We start from the raw sequence: 19367 nt of genomic DNA, 5'->3' as shown, positions 1-19367 counted from the left end.
GAGTCAACCATGTATGTATGTATGTGTGTTTCTGTGTGTGTGTGTGTTTATGTATATTCCTGACCTTCCCGAGGATTGTCTTCCTGTTGGGCTTTGTTGTAGTGCTGAGCTTCCTCCTGGGGAGCTACCTGGGGACAATGCTGGCATCAGGCTCGGTAACCTCTGTACCACTCATTAGTCATCTTGTTGGTGGTGGCCAGGTACAGACAAAAGCACAGGTAATACATATATATATATATATATATGTATATATGTGTATATATATACCTTTTGCCTATATATGTATATGTACTTTATATATAAATATATAGAGAGAGTTAGCACTTGTTGCAAACTAGATTGTTTAAAAACATTTACTCTCTTCACCCACTTTTTTGGGCGGAATTCACTTTCCTACCTCTTTAAATCTGGGCTTGCCAATTGACTTGATTTGGCCAATGAATTTTAGCAGACAAGAAGCAAGGAGATCTTTAAACATGTCTGTTTGGTTGAATTTTTATCCTATGCACTTCTGTCATTGTCAAGAAAACACCATATCTGGTCTAGGGCACTGGTGTCAGAAGAATGAATGATGCATGAATTCAAACTCAGCCTAGATCAGCACACCCTCAGCCTATGCACAGACTTGTGAAAATAAATAATTGTTGTATAAGCTAATGAGTTTGAGAATGGTTAAGATTACCACTGTGTCCAAGAAATGATATAGTACAACATTCAGAAAACAATTTATTTATATAAACAGGTACCTCTTTGCACACAGTCAGATTGGCACTATTCCAAAATTCTGAATAGCTTTAGTTCTGATAGGTTTAATCAGGATTTCTTTCTCAGTTGAGATAAGCAAAAATAACATTGGGATTTTATTTAATCAAACAAATAACTTTGTTCTCCTCTGCCATTAAAGATCAAGTTCTAAAATATAAATACCTCACATATCTCACATCTTACCTTCTGCTTATAACAGATAAGGAAAAACATTTTAGTCTCCAATGATTCTTTTACTTGCATTGATACTTCACTTTCATTTGAAATATCTTCCCCAGTTAAGGTGGATACAATGAATAACCATGAATATAATATGTATAAAATTAAATTATTACTGGCATTGAGGGAAAAGACACATTAATTTGATTAGAAATTGTGATGATTATAGATTATTTGACAAAGGCCCTGTACAACCTACAAAAGTGTATTTGTCAATCAGCCAACTATATATACCTTGGATCTGTGGAGAAATATGAAGTGTGAAGCAATGTAGTGCAGGGGAAAGTGACCCTCTCAGAAGCCATAGCTCATAGTTCCACTTTGGGCTCAGGCACTGCCTATAATGACTGTGAGAAAAATCGATCTTTATGGGACTCAATTTCTTCATCTTTGAGGAAATGAGTATAATTGATTCAATTACCTCAAAAGTCTCTCCCAGCTTCAATGTTCTATGATTCCATTATTTAAGTAAATACTAGTCCCTGTCCTAAGGGGAAAATTGGAAAAGCTGTCTACCTGGGAGTGGGTGGAATGATCTTTTGCTTCCATGGAGAAAATGAGTATCTTTCAGTCTCACAGATTCATATGTGTCTTTTGCAGCAAAGCATAACCTGCTCCTTCCCATCTCTCCAGTCTTATCCAGGACTACACCATAGCTTTTTCTCTTTCCATTTCTGCTACACATCCAGGAATTCTAACAACTCCTCAAATGTAACTTGTCATCTATACACACTGGTCATGCTGTCCAGCTTCCAGCCTCAGTAACTCCTACTCAGCTTCAGGTCTCAGTCCATGTTCACTTCCTCAGGAAAGGTCTCCTCGAGGCCTGCATTAGGTGCCTTGTTATAGTCTCCCAAAAGCACATTCTCTCTTTCATTTTTAGCACTCTTTACATTTACAATTATTTGTTAACTGTCAGTCTGTCCCATTAGACTGAAAGCAGTGACTAAGTCTCTTATTTTTTGCTATGTACCCTATCCTCTTCATGATGCCTAGGCACATAGTTGAAACTCAATGAATATTTTTAAATAGACATGACTTTTAATATTCTACTGCCACTCATTCTCATTCTGGGGGTATAGAAACAGAAAGCTTAGTCCTCACAGCAGGCTGTGATAAAGTCAAATTGAATATTTTAGGAGCAGTTGTTTTCTGAAGAAACTTGATGTATTGAATGTAAAAATAGAATAAATCCTTCAAGCTAATAAAAAGCAACAATGAAAATAATAATGCTTATTCTAGTAAAGTTTCCATGGGTCATACTTAACAGCTGTCTTTATTCTGAGGGCAGATTGAAATGTTATCATGAAAATCCCACATATAATACTATGTGTTACTTAGTAGTTTTTCCAAGAAAGAGAAACACTTTTAACAGATTACAAGATTTCTTAAAGAAAATGAAAATGATATGAAGAGAAGAAATAACTCAAAAGACACAATAATGAGAAAATCCAAGGGGGCTCACTCGTTCTGTGTTAGCAGACCACCACCAGATAGAAAGGTGTCACATCTGGAGGAGATTCTGAGAGAGGAGTTTATCTTGAGAACTCACACAAAGCATGTCCCGCTGATAGCGTATCAGTTTACTATAAGGAATGGATATTGAGTGTAATATTCTTGGACCGTATAATAAACATATCAATATTTAATTTACCAAATCTAATAAAAGAATGTTAGAACTCAAAGTAAATGCAGAGACTATTTTGTCCAAGCTCGTTGTTTTAAAGATAAACCTTCCTTTCAGCAAGTATTGAATCAGTGATGTACATGGCATACCTTAGAGGAAAATAGTTATTTACACAAATGAACTTAGATTCCAATCTAATCACACAAACACTGAAATATAGCTCTGTAACATGCTAATATTATGTTCGTATATTACAAATAATTTAGTTCCTAAAAAACTAAAAAGTTTATTTTCAGTATAATTAAAAATTATTTTCATTATTTACAAAGTGCATTTTAAGAGTCTGTCAAATCACCATCTAAATATGTTCTTTAGATGACTTTGATCTCATTAAATTGAATTCACTTGAGTTAAAGAACAGGATATGGGGAAATAGGAAATATTTATAAATTTAAAAAATGATATAACTGTGCCTTACATAATTTTATTTCACTAATTTGATTTTATAGCATTGTAAAATTAAGAAATATAATATGTGGGAAGATTTGGGGGATTCATAAATTTCTAACAAAGTCTCTAAAGATCTTTATTTATCATTCATTCATTATTAGTTTTCTGCTTTAAAGTATAGTTTTAAAATTAAATATTTAAGAATCAATTGCTAATAACATAGTAATTCTTTAATACTGAAAGCCATTTTGGTTTAGCATTAATCTCAGTGAGCTTTTTGGCAGATTGCAGTTTGATATATTTATTGGACCATCATTTGAATTGTGGTAAGTACTATGGGGGTATAATGATGGATTGTGCAGAATCTTTGTTTCACTGTACTAACTAAAAAGACAAAAACCTACACACACCATTAGCTCTTTTGCCAGATACCATTGTATATCTCCACTATATAAATATCCTTATATGATTAATTCTTTTTTTAACTGACTCTAATCAGAAATATAACAAGGCTTAATCTTGGGATTCTACGAATGGTGATTTTGGAGAAATATCCTAATAAAGAGATGGAAAAAATCATATAAGTGGAACAAAATTTTAAAATCTCATATAATTGGAGAAAAAAAGAATGTGTTTAGTTTAAATAAAACTCAGTCCCTCACAAGAACAAGTCAGGTTTTCTCAGGCAGGTACCAGCAGGATTAAGAAATAAGTAATTGATTATAACAAATTTTTACTTTGTACCACCTTTCTTAAGACTAAAAATGTTTTAATGAAAAAACAGAAAAATGAATGCAATTTTCAGCACTTCTTTTGCTCCTTGGGTATAAATTTACCTTGTTATAATCTCTATTATATCACTGACACTCTTGTTTGTAATACCTCAACCTACTAAAAAGAAAAAAGAAAAACTTGAAATCTGCGAAGTACAACCACTTAAGCACTTCAAAAATAAATTCCGAGAATATACTATTCTCTCTTCTACTTAAAGCTATTTTAAATGAAACATTGTTCTTGCCCTCTTGTCAAAAACTATCAAAACATTTTCCTCATAATCTTTTTCTTATTTCTCTCAAAATAATAATACCATTAAAAATAAAACAGCTTATATTAGTATTCATTTTGAAACATTACTTGGTAATGTTAGCACAGAAATTTGTTTACAGCTTCATTGGGGTATAACTGACAAACAATAAACTGACCATAGGTAAAAGGTGCAGTTTGATTAATTTTAACATATGTATACACCTGTGAATCATTACCATAGCCAAGGTAATGAACATTTATCTATCTACCACAGAATGTTTCTCTGGCCCCTTGGTAATCAATTCCTCCAATGCCCCCAAAATAATCTGCTTTCTGTTACTATGAGTTTTAGTTAGCATTTTCTAGAATTTTATATAAATAGAATTATGCAGGATATACTGTGTTTTTGTTTTTGGTTTTTTTTGGTCTGGCTCTTTTCACTGAGCATGATAATTTTGATCTTTATCCATGTTTTGCATATGTTAATAGTTTTTTCCTTTTTATTGATGAGTAGTACCCCACTCTGTTTATATACTCACCTATGGATAAATATTTAAATTTCTTCCAGTTTGGGGAGATTTTTAAAAATATATATGCTATGTATACTTATACAAGTCTTTGTATAGACATTTGCTTTCATTTCCCTTGGGAAAATGTCGAGGAGCAAAATGGCTGGGTCGTATGGTAGGCATGTGTTTAACTTTAAGAAATTGTCAAACTGTTTTCAAAAGTGATTATAACATTTTATGTTCACACCAACAGTGTTTGAAGTCTAGTTATTCCACTTCCTCGGCAGGTCAATACCTTTAATCTTCACCATACAGTGGGTATATAGTGGTATCTCCTTGTGGTTTTAATTTGCATTGCCTTTATGATGATGATGTTGAACATTTTTTCCAAATGCTTTTGAGCCATCTGTATCTCTTTTTTGGTCAAGTGGATGGCCAGTTCTTTTACCGATTTTAAATTGGATTATTTTCTTTACCCTATTATTGAGTTATTAAAATTCATTATATATTCTGTATACAAGTTCTCTATTGGGATGCTCAAGATCAGGGTGCCAGCATGGTCAGGTTCTGGTGAGGACCCTCTTCCTGGCTCACAGACAAGCACCTTCTCTCTGTTTACTCACATGGCCTTTTCTCATTGTGAGTACTTGAGGAGAGAGGGCAGGCTCTCTGGTGTCTCTTTTTATAGGGCACTAATCCATCATGTAGGTTCCCCCTCATGACCTCATTTAAGTCTAATTATCTCCCTAATGCTCCACCTCCAAACCATCACATTAAGGGTTAGGGCTTCAACATATGAATTTTGTGGGGGGACACAAACATTTAGTCCATAGCATATAATATGTTTTTGGTCTGCTAGCTAAGAAAACTTTCCCTAAGCCAAGCTAACTATGCTTTTCTGCTAGTTTTTTTTTCCAAAAGTTTTGTAGCTTTAGCTCTTATATTTAGGTCTATAATCCATTTCAAGTTAACTTCTGTGTACTGTGTGAGTTAAGGGAGGGTTGAGGGTTTTTTTGTTTTTTGGGGTTTTTTTTTTGCTTTTTTTGGCACGTGGGTATACAATTGTTTCAGTATTACTCATAAAAAAAAAAAAGAATATCCTTTCCCCATTGAATTCGTTAGCACCTTTTCTGAAAATCAACTGACTGTATATATGTGAGTCAATTTCTGAAGTATTCATAACAGAAATCTTAAGAAAGAGAAAATAATCAAAAACATTTTACATATTTTTTCCATTATCCTGAAACATGATTTCAGTGATAACTAAACAAGATTATGTCTCAGTGTCATAATTAGCCATGTAGGAACCAAGGAATTGATGCTATTTTCAAAACATCTCAATAATCTCATGATATGATTTGAGAATTAAAAAAAAAAAACAAAAAACAACTGGGACCAAAATTTAATTCATAAATAATGGCAGTAAGGCACGGGTCCTAAGATTAATAAAGAATGTTGCCCATTATGGATGTACACTGTTAGTAGAAGGTGCTTACAGAACTCTAATATTTCTATGTTTCCTTTCCTGAAAAAAAGTAAAGAATGTATTGAATATTACTTTCTCAAATATAACTGTTCCTTTCTATGGGTACACATTGTCCCTGGGACCCATCCATAGTGTTTTTCCACCCTAAAAAAAAAAATTAAAATAAAGAAAGAAATATATCTGATTTTGCAAGCATTGAACTGTAATATAGATCTTCCCTTTTTTTCTATGTTGAAAGAATTAAATAACAAAGAGATGGCAAATGTGTTAATCAGGGCTTAATTAGCTATAAGTGACATAAACTGAACTCACCATGGCTTAAACAAGGAAAAGTTTATAGCCTTATACCATTGGAAAACCAAGGTCTAGTATTCCCTTCAGGCACTTAGGAGTTTCAATTTTTTCTACAATACTGTTTTTCATTTTTTCCATCTGCTGGTTCTGTCAGCAACAAAAGTTGACCACCAGTAGGCACCAAGTTAAATAACCCTTAATATACCACCTCAGAAAAGAGATTTTCTTTCACCTGGAATCTGTATCAATTGCCCCAGATCCTAAACTGTTAACCATATCAAAAGGAATTTTGATTAGTTCAGCCCAAACCTATAGAGCCATACAGAAGTGGAAGAGATAAAGTTCATCAAGCCTAAAGTAGTTCAGCTCTTAGAAAAAAGTGGAAGGATTGCTGGGCAAGCAAGAAAGCAGATGCTGGCAAACAGAGTGAGAAAAAGTATTTACTCTTTTGAATTAATTTATGCCATAAATAATTTGGATAAGATATCTTTACTAATTTTTAAGAAATTAAAAAAAAATAAACTATGTATGAAATGTCAGTATTTGAAAACTATTATCTATATCCTAGAAAAATTTCTAACAAAATATAAATAATCAAAATTAATCCAGGAAAGGATATGAAGAGACTTATAGCCATAGAAAAAAATTAAATTTCCTAAATATTTACCTTTGAGTAAAAATGACAAAGTGGTTTTATAGCTAAGTTCTCTCTTACTCTCAAAGACAAAATGTACAATAAAACACAAATTTAATTTACAGGAGATCCACTTTTAATGCTATCTCATACAAAATCTATGGATGATAAGAAAAAGATATCTTTAGATCAAATCTGGAAAGTTTTTTTAGCAGATGTTCCATTTAGAACCAACAGACTACTTAACAGAGAGCATGGTAATTATGAAAATTATTTTTAGTAGGCGAAGCTGCTAAAGTTATCTGCACATAAAAATTTGAAACTTCTCAAAATGAACCCTACTTCAACTTTGAGCTCAGATTTTATATTATGGAGGATGCAAAAACACGATTTTCACAGTAGGAAAACTAAACTTTTGAGGACATACTTTACCCTGTATTACATCATATTATATAGGTCAACTCATTTGTTCAGCTTTATTGAACAATCATTAATTACCTATGATGATATAGCAGGGGGTTGCTAATGGAAATATAAAGATGAATATGATGCATTTCATCTGGTTATGTAGTATATACGATACAGCGTTTATAAAACAGAGTTAAGTGTTCTTTTGTAATGGGGGGAGTTAAGGAAGGCTTCACAGAAGAAGAAATATTTGAACATTGTCTCACGGCATGAGTGTCGTGATGCTGAGTTAGAAATAGAATATGGATCCAGATAGAATTTATTGAGTGTAAGGAGAAGTGTGAAACAACTTTCTGGGTTCAGAGAATTATGGATCGTTTTAGAAAACTGGATTGTAGGGAGAAAAAAGGTGGAAGATAAGATCTGTGGAGCTTCTGCACTTCATCTTTAGGCAATAAAAATTTTGGAAACATTTTACGCTGTAGTGTAATATGATCACCTCCCTGTTGCTGGGAGATCATCATTAGCAGTGTGGATGTTAGACTGAAAGAGACCAGATTGAAGGGAGGGAAAGAATAAGGGAATTATTCATTAAGAATCTCCTGGGTTGGTTTGTTTCAAATCTCACTTTGGTGGATATCTGTATATGGATAGTTGGATATATTTTTCTCTGTCACTATATTATGATCTTCCTAAGAGAGAAAATATCCGGCTGTTGTTTCTTTTCCTTTTGGCCACACCACGTGGTGTTCAGGATCCTATCTTAGTTCTCCAACCAGGGATCCAACCCCAGCCCCTGCAGTGGAGCATGGAGTCTTAACCACTGTACCACCAGGGGAAGTCCCTGGCTGTTCTTTCTATACTCAACAACTCATTCAGTAGCTGGCACATAGCAGATCCTTAGGCAGTACATATATTTTTAAATTATTTGTTGAAATCTGAGCAGAAAACAAAACAAAATAATGTTTAATTGTGCTACTTTACAAGGTACTTCCAGCTCTTGAACTGCAGTGGAGTGGAGAGCAGTTCAAGAGTTGTAAATATCGACAGGTCTCCCCTGCGGCTCTAAACTGTTCGTGAGCTTTAATAACTGCGTTCTTTGCTGAAGCACTGTCGTTAATGATTAATACAGTTTCTATGGTTTAAATCACTCCAGACTTTCTAACAGTTTAAATTTCTTAGGGTGAAGAAAATAATAAAACCAAGAGGATTATAATTTACAGGGGAAAAGTAAGGAAAAAGAAAACAATCAAGACATAGATATTTGCAACAGAAGCTGACCATTCTTTAAACTTTGTAACTTTGTTTTATTTACTGGGGATAGATGTGGATTTTAAATGGAGGAAGAATATATTTAAATCATAATCAGGCTAAACTTTTTTTTTTTTAACTGACATTTATACAGATTTCCTGAACTATTCAAATTAATATAGTACCAAATTTAGTCTCAAGTTAAAAACACAGAATGCATGTGTCCTGTCTCCCTGACAACATCATGCATTCATTTCCCCGTGCCAGGATACAAAGGCATGGCAAGCCGATGTCTGAAAAAATAAAGTCTGTTTAAAAATTATTATTATGCAAGTAATAGAATTCTGTCTACTTAATAATCCATTGTTTAATTGATAAAATAGAGAATAATGACTTTTACAATAAAAAAAATAAATTCAAGCAGCATAACTTTCTGATGGTCTCTTTCACATTTTTATCTTTTAAAGCATAGAATTTAACTTAACTTAATAACATATACATATTTTCAGTCAGAATTTCAAAATTGCTTTTCTAATATGTACGTTGTGTGTATACCTGTATATCCACTGTCTCTATTTGACTTTACAAAAAGTTAATTGTGGGCTTCCCTGTTGGCACAGTGGTTGAGAATCTGCCTGCCAATGCAGGGGACACGGGTTTGAGCCCTGGTCTGGGAAGATCCCACATGCCACAGAGCAACTAGACCCCGTGAGCCACAACTACTGAGCCTGCGCGTCTGGAGCCTGTGCTCCGCAACAAGAGAGGCCGCGATAGTGAGAGGCCCGTGCACCGCGATGAAGAGTGGACCCCGCTTGCCGCAACTAGAGAAAGTCCTCACACAGAAACGAAGACCGAACATAGCCAAAAATAATAAATAAATTAATTTTTAAAAAATTAATTGTGTGTCAAAGATATGATTTCACAATGTTTGCATCTATCTCTTATAAATGGAACTAAAACAAAAGATTGTGTTACACACATGTAATTCATCATTAATCTGCAAAACTATCAATATTGGGATAGGCAGTAGCAATTTAACACTTTTGTGATCTGTAATTTACATAGGAGTTGATAATCTGAACACTGATACTATGTATTTGATCTGAGAGATACACTGACGAATTACAAAATAAAAATAGTAATAATTGGCACCCTGGATTCTTTAAGAAATTAAATCTTTACTTTGTATTTAAGTATTTAATAATTAGTATATTTTTTGCCAGGCAATTTGTATAAAGTTTATAAAATCACATTGTCTATTCTGGGAAAGGCTAGGAGTCCAGAGTGCCTAGAGCACAGGCACTGTATAGTGGACTGAGGGAGAGATTAGGTATGCAAAATATATACATTTTAAAGGGGAAAAAAAACCAATTTTATTTAAAGAAAAGTGAAATCAACATTTATAGTTAATTTAAAGAGGCAAGTATTTTGTTGAAATACATTCTTATATGCTGGGAAACTTTTATTTTATAGATACAATTAAACTTGAATTTAAAAGTATTCTCTGGTTTTATTAAGATAACATATTTCCCAAAGTAGCAATTTATCATTACCTTTGTAGTTAACCTTGAAGCCAATAGATCCGACACTTTCATCTGTTTGAAGGTGCAGCCACATTTGGCTACTCATGCTTACTATCAAGTCTGGCACAAAGCTTCCAGTCAGCCTAAAAATGGATGGACAGAGAAGGGAGAAATTGATTATTAAAATACCCTCTGTATGCAAATTATGAGACAGATGTGTTTCTCAATACTTTCTTGGCTAGAAGCAAACAACTGTCAGATAAACTTATAAGACTGTGTTGTTATAACAGAACAAACAACATAATTTAGTGATCAAGGTTTATTATAAACAAGTACTATTTTATGTGTTTAACTAGGTTACATCTTTCATATCCCTGAGGCAAGATGCTAAATTTTATTTTTTTAATTTATTTTTTTAAATTTTATTGGAGTCTAGTTGATTTACAATGTTGTGTTAGTTTCTGCTGTACAGCAAAGTGAAGCAGTTATACATATACACATATCCACTCTTTTTTTGATTCTTTTCCCATATAGGTCATTACAGAGTACTGAGTAGAGTTCCCTGTGCTATACAGCAGGTCCTTGTTAGTTATATTTTTATATATAGTAGTGTGTATATGTCAATCCCAATCTCCCAATTTATCCCTCCTCCGTCTTCACCCTCCGTAACCATAAACTGTTTTCTACATCTGTGACTCTATTTCTGTTTTGTAAATAAGTTCATTTGTACCAATTTTTTTAGATTCCACTTGTAAACGATATCATACGATATTTGTCTTTCTCTGTCTGACTTACTTCATTCAGTATGACAATCTCTAGGTCCATCCATGTTGCTGGAAATGACATTATCTCATTCTTTTTTTTTATAGCTGAGTAGTAATCTATTGCATATGTGTACCACATCTTCTTATCCGCTCCTGTGTGAATGGACATTTAGGTTGCTTCCATGTCCTGGCTACTGTAAATACTACTGCAACGAACACTGGGGTGTGTGTATCTTTTTGAATTATGGTTTTCTCCAGATATATGCCCAGGAGTGGGATTGCTGGATCGTATGGTAGTTCTAGTTTTAGTTTTTTAAGGAACCTCCATATTGTTCTCCATAATGATTGTACTAATTTACATTCCCACCAACGGTGCAAGAGGGTTCCCTTTTCTCCACACTGTCTCCCACATTTATTGTTTGTTGATTTTTTGATGATGGCCATTCTGACCAGTGTGAAGTGGTACCTCAAGGTACTTTTGATTTGCATTTCTCTAATAATTAGTGATGTTGAGCATCTCTTCATGTGCCTGTTGGTACAGGGAGATTTTGCCTGAAGTAGCTTCACACATTTAGGAGAAGGGACAGGAGGGTTAGGACCTGGAGCCTCTTTCTGCTCTAGAAAGTTCTACACCTATTTCATATTCTTTTTCATTTCTAGATGTCTATCTGCTTATCTTTTTATTCTTTGATACTTCCTACATTTCCTTGTTTTTTTTTTCATTTCCACAATTTCCAAAAATGTATTTGCCCTTATTTTTTTTTAACATCTTTATTGGAGTATAATTGCTTTACAATGGTGTGTTAGTTTCTGCTTTATAACAAAGTGAATCAGCTATACATATACATATAGCCCCATATCTCCTCCCTCTTGTGTCTCCCTCCCACCCTCCCTATCCCACCCCTCTAAGTGGTCACAAAGCACTGAGCTGATCTCCCTGTGCTATGTGGCTGCTTCCCACTAGCTATGTATTTTACATTTGGTAGTGTATCTATGTCCATGCCACTCTCTCACTTTGTCCCAGATTACCTTTCCCCCTCCCCGTGTCCTCAAGTCCATTCTCTATGTCTGCATCTTTATTCCTGTCCTGCCCCTAGGTTCTTCAGAACCTTTTTTTTTTTTAAGATTCTATATATATATATATGTGTTAGCATACTGCATTTGTTTTTCTCTTTCTAACTTCACTCTGTATGACAGGATCTAGGTCCATCCACCTCACTACAAATCAATTTCGTTTCTCTTTAATGGCTGAATAATATTCCGTTGTATATATGTGCCACATCTTCTTTATCCATTCATCTGTCGATGGACACTTAGGTTGTTTCCATGTCCTGGCTATTGTAAATAGAGATGCAATGAATATTGTGGTATATGACTCTTTTTGAATTATGGTTTTCTCAGGGTATATGTCCAGTAGTGGGATTGCTGGGTCGTATGGTAGTTTTATTTTTAGATTTTTAAGGAACCTCCATACTGTTCTCCATAGTGGCTGTATCAATTTACATTCCCACCAACAGTGCCAAGATACTAAATTTTAGATCATTGAAAATCTTACACTTCTTTTTGAACTGAAAAGAAAAAAAGAATCTATAAAAATCTTTAACTTGTTTTTTTAACACCAGGAATGTACTTCATTTTGACATTCAAGTTTCATAGAACTTTGTTCTAAAGAAACATTGTGAAAAATATTTAAGTACTGTGCAAAACAATAAAATGGCAAGGAGTATAATATAAACATTCACAATACTGATGTCAGGCTAGTCATGTCATGTATGTTGTACTGGGAATAATTTTATTTTAAAGAATATTCTGCTATTGCATCACTGAATCTAGGCATTAATAATCTCATTCAGTAATGCTCAATTTTATAACCCTAACAGGGGAAATTACTTAATGTTTCCTCTGTCATTAATAATGTTTTAGTCACATATTTGAACTGAAGCCAAGGGTCATATAAAGCCGGAAAGCAAATGAGTAAATAAGATCTTGAGGGGAAAAGTCTGTCAAGAATACAAAGAGAAAAAAAAAATGGATTCACTGCTGAGTAAAATATCCATAACGACTAGGACTTCTAAATTACATACTAAAAAAATAGGTTTTTAAAAGAAGAAATTCTTAAGTGTTTACCTACTTTATTGGTAGAACCATGAAGATTTCTGAAAAATTGCATGAGGAGAGAAGGTATAAAGTTTCCCTTCCTAATAAAAAGGGTACCCTAAGAGAGCAGTGTCCTGGATGGAGGCTATACTATAATTAGACCAGCAGAGGGCAACATGGAGGACTGTATCCTTGAAGCCACCATGGCAGCAGAATGTCCTGCACACTGGTCAGCCACCAAAACTACAGAACATTATCAGCAGACTGCATTAGCAATACAGCTATGCCAGCAGTGCCCAGTGTTACAGAATTTATGGGAATCCATCACAAATGAACACAGTTAAATATTATGATTTAATTATGGGATTGTGAATAATATTAAGGAATAGTGTGAGATATAAAGATACTATAAGATATTATAGAATTTTAGACTATATTCACTTTCTTCTTGCCAAAGCAAATTTAAAATTATTATAATGTAAAATATACGAACACATACATTCTCCTTTGTAACATATGTGTATATCTGTATGTATTCATATACATACACATACGCATTATCGTTTGAAAACTTTGTGGCATGTGAACTTTCAATTTTCAAATTGATGAGTTCAAAAGAACTAGTCTTTTGAGCTATGGTAAAGAGACAGGTTTATGGGCAAGAGTGAGGACTCAAGCTCAGAGACATGAAAGAAAGTAAAGTAAATCCATTATGAAATGGGCATGAGAGCTTAAAACTCTACGATGTGCATCAGCTATACCATATCAAATATGCCAACAATCTATCTCATAGTGAATATTATGAGATTAAATCATTCCTCTTTATTATACCCTCCTATATCCATCTCAATCCTGAACTCTTTTACCAGCCCAAAACCTCTAGCACATATAAGTTTGTCAGTATTTCATAAAGAACAGCTAACATATATAGACTAATCGTTCCACTGCCAATTTGTTCTATTGGCCATGATTCTACCTAGTTCCCACAACCCATTGGCGGTATAAGGGTAAATATAAATCTAAAAAAAAAAAAAAAAGGATTAAATTAAACATTTCCCCGATATCAGAAGGTAAAGAAAAATTCCCCTTTCTCTCTAGCATTTCTCTTACGAAACTTGAAATTATAAATTATAATGTTTGTTACAGACGTATGTAACTCTTTTAAGCTAAATAAGCCTCTTGTCAATTTTTGCACTACATGAATGACTTTCTTGCAGGCCTTAGTGTTACCTCTTTGAAATGTGAACATCAAGGAAAATGTCACCCTGTCTCCCTGTTTCTGTGGGAGTTTAAGCCTAGGCATATAGCTTCATGATGTTAATTTCCTGCTTTTCATAAAGATAGAAGTTCTATTTTCCCTTTTGATATGGTCAATTAACATGTATGTAAATAGATTGTATCTGCCTGATATATAAAGGGTAAGATTTAGTTCTCTTTGCAATCTCTTTAGCAGATTGCCTATGATGTCCATCACAGTCTAGTTGAATGCTTATTCAATATTAAAACTGTTTCATTCTTTCTACATTTTGTGGAGAGGATTGACTGGGTTGGCAGGAGATTTTTTTGTTAATTATATTTCTCCAACAATTTGGTGATGAGGGTGGGATGCAAATGGCAGTTCCAAGATTAAGTGGACCAGATGAAGTTCTTACGGCCACATAACAGTAGTGTAAGAGACCCTAAATTATAAAAAGTCTCCCTCCTAGTGCTCTGCTCTTTTGGAATACTAGCTAGATGAACCACCCTCTGCAAATTTAAGATTTTTCTATTGAGTAAGCATGGGTAAATTGGGCTCTAAAATCCCTTCAGGATCATGATTAGCTTTGATGATGGAAAAATATGGGAAGCCAGGGATGTTGCCTGCAGTTCTTAACTACTATCTCTGTCACATTTGGAATACTTATGAGAATACAGTCTTTCAAGATTTATGAGGGATTTAGGAGGTCCACATTATAAGCAAATTAATTGCTGGTATTTACTGGATGGACGTCATTCTAAGAGTAAAGTTAAAAATGATTTGGAAAGCCAGAAGGAAAGACTGAGGAAAATGGAAGAATTTACTTTAGAAAACTTGCAATTGTAAATCCTTTCTCTGCCCTTTGAGGTGTAAATCTTCTACAACAAGGAATGTCTCTCTCAAGGACTTGGAAGCCATAGATCTGAAATAAAATCATCAAAGGATAGCATTCCTGTTTTCCTGATTCTGTGGGAGCGAAAAGCCCAACTTTGCTAAGTAACTACTAGCAAACACAGATGGCATATTAATATTGACTAATCTCCCACCTAAAGTTTTCCAGTACTTTTCTACTAGCTCACCCCAGCATTTAAACACCATCCCACCTTGTCCAGAAGAGTTGAGTTCAGTTTGTCTTCCTTATAACAGTAGTCTTAAATCTCATTAGTCTTTGCCCCTATTGCAGTAGTCTTGAATAAAGTCCTCCCTGACTGTTTAACTGGCCTGACATAATTTCTCTCTTATACCAGTATAGACATGATCTGGTCTTACAAATCCAAGAATCCAATTATTGGCAGAGTAAAACTGAGGCCATCTTACCAAACTTTTTATAATATCAAAGTAAAAGTAACTGATATACATCCAGATACTCAGTAACTAAATGTGACACACACACAAACACACACATACACACATACACACAGAGTTGTGTTTACTAGTTTGATTGCAAGGAAGATGCAACAGGAAAACTATCACATAAGAGACACAGAAGTCTGGCATTCATAGTTTAAGACTGCAGTAGACAGGTGTAAAGTCTCTTGATTAACTTTTTTTTTTTTTTTTTTTGCGGTACGCGGGCCTTTCACTGTTGCGGCCTCTCCTGTTGTGGAGCACAGGCTCTGGACGCACAGGCTCAACGGCCATGGCTCATGGGCCCAGCCGCTCCGCGGCACGTGGGATCTTCCCGGACCGGGGAACGAACCCGTGTCCCCTGCATCGGCAGGCGGACTCTCAACCACTGTGCCAGCACAGAAGCCCCTCTTGATTAACTTTGAGATGCAAGTTCCTTCCAGTCCAGGTACAGATAAATAAACAAAAGTGGATATTTATTCAAACACATGGAGGCTAAATGATACACTACTAAACAACCAATGGATCATTAAAGAAATCAAACAGGAAAACGAAAAATACCTAGAGACAAATGAAAATGAAAACATGACAATCCAAAACCTATGGGACCCAGCAAAAGCAGTTCTAACAGGGAAGTTTATAGTGATGCAAGCTTACTTCAGGACATAAGAAAAATCTCAAATAAACAACCCAACCTTACACCTAAAGCAACTAGAGAAACACAAACAAACACAAACCAAAGTTAGTAGAAAGGAAGAAATTATAAAGATCAGAGCAGAAATAAATGAATTAGAGACTAAGAAAACAATAGAAAAGATCAATGAAATTAAAAACACTAAAAGATGGTTCTTTGAAAAGATAAACAAAATTGAAAAACCTTTAGCCAGACTCACCAAGCAAAACGAGAGGGCCCAAATCAACAAAATCAGAAATGAAAGAGGAGAAGTTACAACTGACACCACAGAAATACAAAGGATCATAAGAGACTACCACAAGCAACTATATGCCAATAAAATGGACAACCTAGAAGAAATGGATAAATTCTGAGAAAGGTACAATCTCCCAAGACTGAACCAGGAAGAAGTAGAAAATATGAACACACCAATTACCAGTACTGAAATTGAATCAGTAATTTAAAAACTCCCAACAAATAAAAGGCAAGGGCCAGATGGCTTCACAGGCAAATTCTACCAAACACTTAGAGAAGAGTTAACACCTATCCTCCTGAAAATGTGTAAAGAAACAGAAAAGACCCCAAACAGCTAAAGCAATATTGAGAAAGATGAACAGAGCTGGAAGAATCAGGCTCCCTGACTTCAGACTGTACTACAAAGCTACAGTCAGCAAAACAGTATGGTACTTGCACAAAAACAGACACATCAATCAGTGGAACAGGATAGAAAGCCTGAAAACAAACCCATGCACTTATGGTCAATTAATCTACAACAAAGGAGGCAAGAATATACAATGGAGAAATGACAGTCTCTTCAACAAGTGGTACTGGGAAAACTGAACAGCTACATGTAAAGGAATGAAATTAGAAGATTCTCTAACATCATATATAAAAATAAATTCAAAGTGGTTTAAAGACCTTAATGTAAGACTGGATACTATAAAACTTCTAGAGGAAAACATAGGCAGAACACTTTTTGACACAAATCGCAGCAATATTTTTTTGTATCCATCTCCTTGAGTAATGGAAATAAAAGCAAAAATTAAAAAATAGGATCAGGGCTTCCTTGGTGGCGCAGTGGTTGAGAGTCTGCCTCCCGATGCAGGAGACATGGGTTCGTGCCCTGGTCTGGGAAGATCCCACATGCTACGGAGCGGCTGGGCCCATGAGCCATGGCCACTAAGCCTGCGCGTCCGGAGGCTGTGCTCCGCAACGGGAGAGGCCACAACAGTGAGAGGCCCACATACCGCCAAAAAAAAAAAAAAAAAGGGATCAAATTAAACTTAAAAGTTTTTGCACAGCAAAGGAAACCATAAACAAGACAAAAAGACAACCCTCAGACTGGGAGAAAGTATTTGCAAATGGAGCAACCGAAAAGGGATTAATCTCCAAAATATACAAACAGCTCATACCACTCGATATCAAAAGACAAACTAACAACCCAATCAAAAAATGGGCATAAGACCTTAGTAGACATTTCTCCAAAAAAGACATACAGATGGCTAACAGGCACATGAAAAGATGCTCAACATTGCTAATTATTACAGAAATGGAAACAAAAACTGCAAAGAGGTATCACCTCACACTGGTCAGAATGGCCATCAACAAAAAGTCTACAAATAATAAATGCTGGAGAGGGTGTGGAGAAAAAGGAACCCTCCTACACTGTTGGTGGGAATGTAAATTGGTGCAGCCACTGTGGAGAACAACATGGAGTTTCCTTAAAAGACTAAACATAGAGCTACCATATGATCCAGCAATCCCACTCCTGGACATATATCTAGAGAAAACTATAGGAAAAATATATGCACCCCAACAACATTCATAGCAGCACTGTCTGCACAGCCAAGACATGGAAGCAACCTAAGTGTCCATCGACAGATGAAAAGATAAAGAAGATACGGTGTGTGTATATATATATATATATATATATAGTTATTTATTGTTATTTATTTATTGTTACATATATATAGAACAATAGAAAATATAAATATATATATATATAATGGAATATTACTCAGCCATAAGAAAGAATGAAATAATGTCACTTGCAGCAACATGGATGGACCTAGAGATTATCATACTAAGTGAAGTAAGTCAGACAAAGACAAATTTCTTATGATATCACATATATGTGGAATAAAATGAATGAATTTATTTACAAGAGAGAAATTGAAAGAAACTATGGTTACCAAAGGGGAAAGGGGGTGGGGAGAGATAAATTAGGAGTTTTGATTAAAATGTACACACTACTGTATATGAAATAGGTAACCAACAAGGACCTACTATCTAGCACAGGGAACTACATACTCAACATCTTATAATAACCTATAATGGAAAATAATATAAAAAAGAATATATATATACATATATATGTTTAAAAAGTAGATGCTTATTAATCATGTAGATTTAACTGATTGTTATAATAATACAATTATTGATTTGGACTCAGGCAAAAAATGGCCCATAGTCTGGGTTTGTCCTCAAGACTTACAACACTTAGAGTCATGTATACTAAACACTGTAAGTTCAGTATGTGCCTTCAATAGGTGCCTCATAATAATACTAGATCATGGTTCTGAGTATTTTTGTGTTTCCTGTCTAGAAAAAATTATTTTGAAAGATGAATAATTACTGAAGGGCCCAGATCATCTCATAAATATAATGTTACTTATGTGATTGATGAGAGCTAGGAGAAATGTACTGGGCCTGTGAAGGAAAACACTTAGCTAAAAATTTAGATTCAGGCTCCAGAATGAAGCTACTCCACAGGACTGAATTAGGTAATATTTCATATGAAACTACAAAATAATACTCATACTGTTAATCATTTGAAAGTATAAGCAATATAGACATCACAACAGTTTGTAAAATTAATGTATGATGAAAGAAAAATTTTGACCATTGCTAATCAAAAATGTGCTTTAACCATTCACCACTGGTACAATAAACGTAAAGGCTAATATTGCACTGAATTTTTAAATTCATCTTATTGTAACCCTGACAATTGCTTTGCTTTGTATTTTACTGTGGACTTGCTGTATATTTAGATGAGTG

The 19367-nt window shown here is 34.5% G+C and overlaps 1 protein-coding gene across 3 annotated transcripts in view; it reads right to left on the bottom strand.

Moving 5' to 3' along the window:
• CSMD3 (CUB and Sushi multiple domains 3) overlaps positions 1-19367 on the bottom strand; it is a 1080114-nt gene that overhangs the window by 533320 nt on the left and 527427 nt on the right. For all 3 annotated transcript variants that reach the window (XM_029222726.1, XM_029222727.1, XM_029222728.1), the window contains one exon: positions 10223-10335. In XM_029222726.1, the coding sequence (XP_029078559.1) occupies positions 10223-10335 (113 nt within the window). The remainder of the gene's footprint in view (positions 1-10222; positions 10336-19367) is intronic.

This window comes from Monodon monoceros, unplaced genomic scaffold (assembly GCF_005190385.1).
Source record: "Monodon monoceros isolate NGI ecotype Baffin Bay Population unplaced genomic scaffold, NGI_Narwhal_1 Super_Scaffold_14, whole genome shotgun sequence".
NCBI classification, from domain to species: Eukaryota; Metazoa; Chordata; class Mammalia; order Artiodactyla; family Monodontidae; genus Monodon; species Monodon monoceros.
Note: the sequence above shows the minus strand (reverse complement) of the source record. Positions and strands in the feature narration are given on the sequence as shown.